Source organism: Tupaia chinensis, unplaced genomic scaffold (genome assembly GCF_000334495.1).
Source record: "Tupaia chinensis unplaced genomic scaffold, TupChi_1.0 Scaffold000366_1, whole genome shotgun sequence".
Classification (NCBI taxonomy): Eukaryota; Metazoa; Chordata; class Mammalia; order Scandentia; family Tupaiidae; genus Tupaia; species Tupaia belangeri.
This window is the reverse complement of record NW_006159863.1, coordinates 1,427,237-1,436,035: the sequence shown is the minus strand read 5'-3', so window position 1 is coordinate 1,436,035 and position 8,799 is coordinate 1,427,237. Positions and strand designations below refer to the sequence as shown.

The 8,799-nt window shown below is 53.1% G+C and overlaps 1 protein-coding gene across 3 annotated transcripts in view; it reads left to right on the top strand.

Moving 5' to 3' along the window:
• The window catches only part of SCARA3 (scavenger receptor class A member 3), a 22,196-nt gene extending 15,530 nt beyond the window's left edge, over window positions 1-6,666 (top strand). For all 3 annotated transcript variants that reach the window (XM_014589638.2, XM_014589639.2, XM_014589640.2), the window contains one exon: window positions 6,069-6,666. In XM_014589638.2, coding sequence (XP_014445124.1) covers window positions 6,069-6,520 — 452 coding nt within the window. In that variant the 3' untranslated portion in view covers window positions 6,521-6,666. The remainder of the gene's footprint in view (window positions 1-6,068) is intronic.
• Window positions 6,667-8,799: the final 2,133 nt, after the last annotated feature.

Genomic DNA, 8,799 nt, shown 5'->3' with positions numbered 1-8,799 from the left:
TCCTGCCCAGGTCCTGCATAGGAATAGGGTGTGGGGCAGAGTGAAGAAGAGGATGGTACTAAAATTTTTGACAGGGGAACCATTCTATGACCCAACAATACTCGGGAGTTTACATTCGCTCCTGTCCTAATCATGGCAGAGTTGTTATTGCAGGACCTTGTCTGAGCTTGAGAGCAAAGTGGGACATATGTTAAGCTACATCTTGACTCCTGGTTCAACATTCACACACTTGCTTAAATTGTGTCAGTTGGCCTACGTGTCTCCTGGTCATTCAAGTCAGCACATGTAAAATCCGGTCTGTGAGAAAATTTCATAGGTACAATGTGCATCTTCTGACAGGGGTCTTGTCACTCATTCTTTTACCCACAGACACATGCTGATAGGATCTGATGCTGGAGCTGGCAATGAGACTTCTCTCTTTCCCAAACCAAGGTGCCCCCTAAAATAAAGGGAGGGACATATCAGTGGCCACAGCTAGTATAGAAGGTGCCAAGTGCCAATGAAAAAGGTGAAGCTTAAACTGCAGGAGAAAGGAGCCTGACCTCTAGTGTGTTCTAGGTCTTTAGGCAGATTCACTTCATCTCTCTGGGCCTCTGCCTTTCTTCATCTATGAATGAGGGGATAAGACCAGCGACTCTGAAACCTAGTCCAGTTCTATTCATTCTAAGCCTGTTTACTCCACAAGAAGTCTGTAGTACTTCTAGACTGTTCATGCCTCTCATGAAATATTTATCTCTTCCTACTCTGTGGACTAATGTATGTGTCTATGCTAGACAATGCCTGTGCTAGGACTATCATTTGGAAATTGTAGACAAAACCCATCATTGTTTATTAACTGGATGGCCCAGGGCAGGGCTCCAGACCACTTTCAACTCAGTTTTCTCATCTGCAAATAAGGATATGAATACCTGCCTGCCTATGTCCTGTGGGGTAGTTGTGAAGATCAGTAGTGATCAAGGGTGTGAACAAATTCTTATAAAATATAAAAGGGTGTCCTGTGTAAGGGATTATTTGGAAGCTAAATCACTTGATGGCATAGGCTCTTGTCATACTCATCAAGTACCCAGCAGAGTTCTTGTCCCTTGGAAGGTATTAAAGAAATGTGGGCTTCAATGAATGAATAAACAAAAGCATGAACAGAGGTTAGAGGTTTAAGGTAGGCAAGAAGGGCAAGATACAGAAGGATAAAATGTGTAAACTTGTTCCTCTATCCTACTCCCATGCTTCAAGTATTCAGGAGTTGATATGTTGAAAAAGAAAACACAGAGTCAGTCACATCATCTCTTGTTCAGGGCAAGGGAGCTACCTGGAGAGTTGGCCATAGCCCCAAACCCAGTTTTTGTACTCAGCCCAGTGAAGAGGCTGAAAGCTCTCCTCACATCTCAGCCTAATAGCTATAGGCTTTTGTTTTTCTTCTCAGCCTGTATGCCCAATTACTAACCCACAATTGCTTTGACAGGAAAAGTAGCAAAGGATGTCAGGATTTCTTCAGCAAGTCCCCTTTTCCCTGGGATCTTGGCCCTTGGTATCTCTCCAAGACTTCTGAAAGAAGTGTGGGTATTTTCTCTAACACTTGTGTTTATTCTTGGTGGGAGGTTTAGTCCATTGTAAACTACACCATGGGCCTTTTTCCAGTGTACTTCAGGTGACAATGATGAGGACTGAGACTCTGTGACTCAGGCCAGTATTCTTATTGGACAGAGGAGAGTCTGAGGCCCAGTCACCAAATTTGCTAACACAATGGACACTAAAACCTAGGACTCCTGATGCCCAGGCCTGTGTGCTTTCCACGCCAAGCCAGTCCCCCAAGAGGTGCCCCTTCCATTTTATTTCCTTCCACTCTTGCAAGTTGGCTGGTTGCCTCTGACTTTGAGATGTATTGTGGGCCCTATTTCCCATGCACCACCCCTCCCATGGGTGGGAAGTGTTAGTGCCCTGAGAAAGTAGGTGCCTCAGCCCTTCCTCACCCTCCTCTCCCTGCCCTAGGGCAGACCGCAGAGCAGACCTTATCCCAGACATGCAGTCAGTTGTGGCTGGACCCTGATGGGCCTGAAGAGCCTAATTACAGCCTATGTCTTCCTGAGTAATTATGGGCCTCCCCAGGACTCCAGGGTGTTCTGGTCCCTTCTCCCAATTCTGCACCTCGGCCACCACTGCTAATGCTTCCTGCTTGGCCCGAAATGCCTCCCCCCTGTTCTGAGCAGACATTTGCCCTTCACCCCTGCCAGCACCAATGTCTCATTACTGGCTGGGTCAGGGGCTCTTTGTCCCGGAGAGGACCTTGGTCAGGCTCCATCTACATTCCTTCCCCCTACGCTAACCGCTAAGCTATGGCTGCTGACCAGGACCTGGCTCTCAGTTCTCTAACCGCATGACTCATGGCCAGTTCAGAGGGGCAGGCAGGCCTCTGCTCACCTAAGGAAGACAGACTTTCAGAGTCTCCTTTCCGCTCTGGAGAGACCTTATAGCTCTGCAGAGAAAGGGTCTGCAGCCCTCCCCCTTGTCTAGGCAGCAGCCAGGCCTAGAGGCCCCTGCAGTGAAAGGCTGGCGAGAGCAGGAGCCCCTGGTCTGGTATGATGAGGAGCAGAGGCAGTGGTGGTGGGGTGGGGGGCAAGCAGCATGGGCCTCTGAGTCTCTCAGGACTGGGGTGGAATCCCGAGTCCCCCACTGACCGTGTGGTCTTGAGAAAGTAGCCGTTCTCTGTACCATGGTTTGTTATCTGTAAAATGTGGGAACAACCTCAATACTGGGGACACAGCACTCAGTTGACACATGTTAACTGCCCTCATCACCCTTCCCACCTCCACCCCGCAGGAGAAGTGAGAAGTGACAGCAGAGCTATCAGAGGGCGAGACCGGGACTACGGCAGGGTCATGTAGACACACCAACAAATGCAGCTCCTTCCGCCAGTCCGTGGCACGGGCAGCAAAGGGAGGCTTTGTCTGCAGTGCAGGCACCTGGTGGTGGCCACGCGGATGCCTGTGAGATGTAGACAGGCTGCAGAAGACATCATGCCTTGATCTCCTGGTGGCTGCTGCCCAGGACCCCATCTGGTTCTCTGAGATGAGGACAGTGGTGGGAGCCATAGCTGTGGGTAGCGGTGGAAGAGGAGGTAAATCTGGAAGTCCTCCCTCCTCTCACACTCGGGGCTGCAGTCAAGTGGACAGTGTGACTGTGGCTTCTGCACAAACGTCTACCAGGAGCATGTGGGCACTGGACCCTCCCCATCCTGGGAAGGATGCTCCCAAGCTGCTCAGGAAGAGGTGCCAGAAGGGCTGGGTGGATGAGGGACCTCGATCTCTGCCTTCGCTCCTTCGCAGCTGGCATAGAAACCCTTCGAAAGCCTCACTGTGGGTTGCTGTACATGTCAGGGGCCAGGAAGGAGAGGGCACGCAATGAAGATGGTGGCCCAGGGAGGAGTGGGTCCTAGGGAGAGGCCAGGAACCTTCAGCAGGGACAGCACAGGGTGTCCTTGTCCAAATGTAACTTTTCAGGATTTTCCTGTGTCTAGGCTGGAGGTGGGGATTGTGGACTTGTCCACTCAGAGGGCAAGAATGGGGAGAGTGAAAAGCCAGGAGCTGAGGGCCAGCCCGAGGGAGCTGCTATTTCAAGAGCAGGTTGAAGACAAGCCCAGAGGAGCAGGCCAGAAAGAAGCAGGGACAGGGGCAGGAGGCAGTGCCCATCCCACCATGGAGGAGAGGTTGTCAGTAGGAGAAGAGGCTGTAGAGCTCGGGGCCCTTGGGGACTGTCAGGTGCAGTTCTCGATTGTGTAGAAGAAATGTGAGTTCTGGGGCCAGCACATAGCATGGAAGTTGGTGCAGCTGGATCCCACGTGACTGACTGCACGGTTCAAATCCTATACCCAGTAGCTTGAGAGAGACATGGGCTGGGCTGCATGTGCATGTGTGCCCAGAATTCCAAGAAATTGGAAGAGAAGGGACTGTGGCATGTCCATCTGCCTGGAGGGTGCTTCCTCACTTTCCCTCTTTCTGTCTCTAGCAAGCACGCATGCCACATAGCAAACATTTTTTACAGTTTAAAAAAAAAAAAAGGAAATGTGAGTTCTGGAACGGGAGAGACTGGCCCGGTGTGGGTCCACCGCTCGCACAGACTTGTGGGGCCTCTCCACCCTGAATGGCTCTCTGCTGTTCCAAAGCTCCTCCGGCCCAGGTGCCAGGAGCAGAGTTAGGGTGCAGACAGATGCTGCAGCTTCGCCAGTGCTCAGATAGTCTGGCCAGGCTGGCGGAGGCAGCTCCTGCGTGGGCATCTGCCTGTGCCCGTGTTGTTCTGGCAGCTCTGTGGCCCGGGGCGCTGTGCAGACCCACGGGCAGGTCCTGCCTCCCAAGCGTCTTCACCGAGGCCAGCAGACCCCACCCCCAGATGACCAGGCTGGAATCGCCCGCTGCTGGCCTGCCACGTGAGGCGATGCAGAGCCACATCCCCATGGCAAGAAGTAGGCACGGGCAGACAGTGGCAGGGAGCTGACTGGAAGGTTTTTACTGGCTCTGGTGGCGCTGACTCTGTCTGGGCTTCAGTTTCCAGCTTAGGTCATAATACAGAACGGTATTCACTGACATTTAGAAACCCTCCAAGAAGGGGGGCAGCAGGCAATGGGGAATGGGGGGGCGGGGGCAGCAGGTCTCATCATCCAGGAGGAAGGGGCCCTGGTGACCCAGAACTGGATCATGGCAACTTGGAGGACTCTCAGCTCTTGGTGCGCAGAACCCATCCCTTCCCCCAGGAGGCCCTCCTGGATCCTAGTTTCCACTCAGGAAGCTGTGGGATGTCACTGCCCCTCTCTGGGCTTCATATGCCTCCTCTGGAAAATAAAGAAATTGAACTAGGTCCCATCTGATTAGAAATGCTAGGATTCTCTTGAGAAGGGGGTGATGTAACAGCAGAGTTCTCGTGGGGACCTGATTGGGCACCTACCCACTGACTCGGTGCCCAGATCGCCAACGAAAGCCAGGCCCATGCCGTGCCTTGACCTCATGATGGTTTAAGCTGTTGTTCTTCACAATCACTGTCCTCAGGAAGCCAGACAGCTCTCTGTCCTTTGTGTCCCTGAGGCATTCTAATATGCCCAGGAAAAGTGACAGCCACTTTCTGCTTGGTGTCCTCAGCATTGGTACAGCTGGGGGGGGCGGGATTTTGGACCTACACAGCCAGAAGGACATGAGGTTTCTCTGATCCTGGCTTGGGCACCAGATGGAGCTCCTTAAGGAAGGGCCATGTCCCACTGGGCCTGTAACGGGGTCCACCACTGCTTGGTGAATCATGCTCTCCAAGCATATTCTGAGTTTTCCCAACCTTGTGCCAGGCTCTGTGCCCGGGTGTGAGATGTGGCCCCACTGTCTAGCAGAGCCCAACCGGCACCCAGCATTTGTTTTCACTGTGTGTGACTTCTCTTTCTACAAGTCAATGAGAAGATTCAGAAAGTAGTAGTAGCTGTAAGAGCTCAGAGAATAGGGTAGAGTGCTCAGGGAAGGCTTCCTGGAGGAAGAGATCAGCCTTCCTTCAGGCTGTCACTGTGTTCGTTTACACTAAGTTGTTTGTTTCTCACGCCTCACTTTCCTGGCTTGCTTCTTCCTGTCACCTGACTTCACCCTAGTTCTCAGAGGCCTGAGCGGTCATAGCACAGGGAGGGGAGGTAAGTACAGCAGCCGAAGACCGTGAGGAGGTGTAGAGGCCAGACGGGCCTCCGGAACAGAGCAGATAGTCCTGGATGGCCTTGGCCTTTCCGAGTGCTCAGTTCTCAGGCCCCTCTCCCTGGGCATGTATGTGCAGCAATGGGCAGAGCACAGTAAGTGCCCACCACCCTCCGGGCCTTATGCCAACAGTGAGGCAGGTGGTCACACAGAACCTGCTCTTCTTACCCCCACTGCACAAATGGCAAAGCTGCATCAGAGCATCAAACGACCAGCCTGACCTCCAGGGCCCAGAGGAGGCAGTCCTGGGTTTAGCTTCTGTCTGACCTCGGGCTGTCGCTGCTCCCACTCAGTTCACAGACAAACCTCATGAAGGCAACCCCTCAAAACTGACCTCTCCCTTCTTCTTTCCAATCCTAGGTGCCCCCGGCCCTCCAGGACCACGAGGACCCAAAGGAGACATGGGCGTGAAAGGGTCTGTTGGCAACAGAGGACCAAAAGGAGACCCTGGCAGCTTGGGCCCCCCGGGACCCCAGGGTCCTCAGGGCCAGCCTGGGGAGGCCGGACCTATGGGAGAAAGGGGTCCTGTTGGACCGCGAGGCTTCCCAGGCCTCAAAGGCTCAAAGGGCAGCTTTGGAACTGGAGGGCCAAGGGGACAGCCAGGCCCCAAAGGGGATGTGGGACCTCCAGGGCCTGAGGGGCCCCCAGGGTCTCCAGGGCCCCCAGGGCCTCAGGGAAAACCAGGGATTGCAGGGAAAACAGGGTCCCCAGGCCAGCGAGGGGCCATGGGACTTAAGGGCGAACCAGGGATTCAGGGTCCGCCTGGCCTGCCTGGGCCCCCAGGCCCACCAGGAAGCCAGAGCCCCTACTGAGCCCTGGCCAGGACACTGCCACACAGACTGCTGGAAGTGGGCTCAGAGTGGCCGGAGCATCTGAAAGTCTCACCTGCAGACAACCGTCACCTCCAGGCTTTGGTTCTGATGGGGGTTCCCAGGGCTGATCCTGAAGCTTTGGGCTCCACAATAGCGACTGAACTATAGGAAAACAGCCCCCTCCATGCACACACGCACACATATACATACACACACGTACACACACATGCACACACGTATTTACACTCACATACATTTCCCTGCTGGCCAGGAGGCCAACTGGTTTCCCTGGCTGGGCAGGAGGAAAGGGTAGAAGAAGACCCCCCTGTCCTGTGACTGAGCCTGCCAGTGGGTGGTGGCTACCTCGGGAAAAAGGTCTTGCTCTATGTCTGCGTTATGACCAACTCAGTCTTCCCAAGCATCTTCACAACTGCCTAGCCAGCAGTCCCCTGGGACTCCCAATGTTTGAAAAGGCCTTGGTAGGTAGGAAACCTTGGCAGGGCATTATAATTCTGACTGCAGGGACAAGGTGGATTGGCAACCGCAAGCCCTCCCTTAATCATGGGAGCAGAGTCCCCACATAGGACGGTGGGACTCCACTTGGCCCAGCTTTTCGGGTCCTGCACACAGTGCTCCTGACAAGTTCAGAAAATTCCTTGTTTTGTCCTTGCCTCTGCCTTTCTGGAACAGTCTGGAAAAAAATCCCAAGAAAGGAGTTTTGTCTCTCCAGAAGGTCTCTAGGCTCTGGAACATTCTGCCTACGAGGTACCCAGCACCCAGGAAGGCCACCGAAGCTGGAGGCAGAGGTGGGCAGGAGGGTTCTCTCTGCAAAGCTGTTTCCTTTGCTCCACCTCAGACCAGGATTCTCTGTAGTGTCCAGGAAGACCAGCTGCAGGAGGGCCCACCCCTGACAACAAGGCGGTTCTTGCCTCTTGCACCAGCTCTCTTGACCAAAGCTGTATGCTAACCTCACCCTACTGTGACCCAGAATGGCCCAAGCCCTGTATGGACTAGGAGTGGGAAGGATCTGGACATCCACAAAAGGCTCACTTTGATGTCACCCCTTGCTCCTTGCCAACTTCTCGCAGACACTGGCAGAAAGGAGCACCTGGAAGCTTCCATGGCAGAGTGAAAGCAACCTTCATTGGCCTAACCACACTGCAAAGCTGCCCTTCATGTCCAAATAGACTCAGGCCACCCCTGGGTAGGGACATGGAAATGTCTCCTCCCCAACATTGACTCCAAAGATAGCTCCATCCAAAGCCTTTATGCCACCTTCCTTATTGTCATAGACATGCAACTGGTTTGCATGCCCTCCCGTGCCCACTGCCATGTAATTCTCCTGTCTACATATGTAATATGTAATAGTATTACTGACTCAGTAAAGAGCTGTTTCCAGGAGAAAGGTGTCTTCTAGTTCTTTCTGCCCGAGCTGAGGGCATGATGCCTTCAGGGATCTACTTCATGTTTGTCCTTGAAGGGGAGTCAATGACAAGGGTTCCCTGGACCTTCAGTCCCCCTGCAAGATCTAGGTCTAAACCCCCAGTCTCTCATTCCAGAAACACTGAGCTCCGTCAGGAGTTTGCAGAGGTTGTGTGGGGCTGAGGACCAAGAGCATCTGAGGGAATTACCCCTAGAGAGCAAGAACCAAGCAGAGAACAGGGCTATGAATCTTGAGGCTCTGTCCTCTTTGGCCAAAATAAAATTGGAAAATAGGACAGGTCTGGACACCTGAGGGATGACTTCTGCTTCCCTTTTTTGTCTCTAAGACAAAGAGATAGAGAAGAGACGGCAAAGGAAACCAGGCTAGACCTATCCAAAGAGTCTGTATCTGTGGGGTCTAAAGGAAAGAGTCTGGGTCCCCTGAACCTGTAGGCAGAACCTGCTCCAGGAAGACTTTCAAGGCAGAGTAATTTCATTTGCTAGTAAAACCTGGCCTAGCACAAGCCCTCAGCCCTGTTTTAATTTTTTGTTGGGACTGAAAGGTGGGATGGGGTGGGGGGCTGTTCAGTAGAAAAAGTGAGCAAAGGGGGACCAGCAGTTGGCATAATGGCTATGTTGCTGGACTTGCATGTAGTCAACCACAGTTCAAGTCCTGGACCTGGTGGTTTAAACTCATGCTGGGTGTGTGTGTGTGCGTGCCCAAGATCCTGAGAGGAGAATGGAGGAGAAGGGATTGCGGCATGGCCATCCCCCCGGAGGGGGGTGATTTCTCACTTTCTGTCTCTCTGTCTTTCTGGCGAGCACATGTGCCCTATAGCAAAAACTTAAAAAAAAAA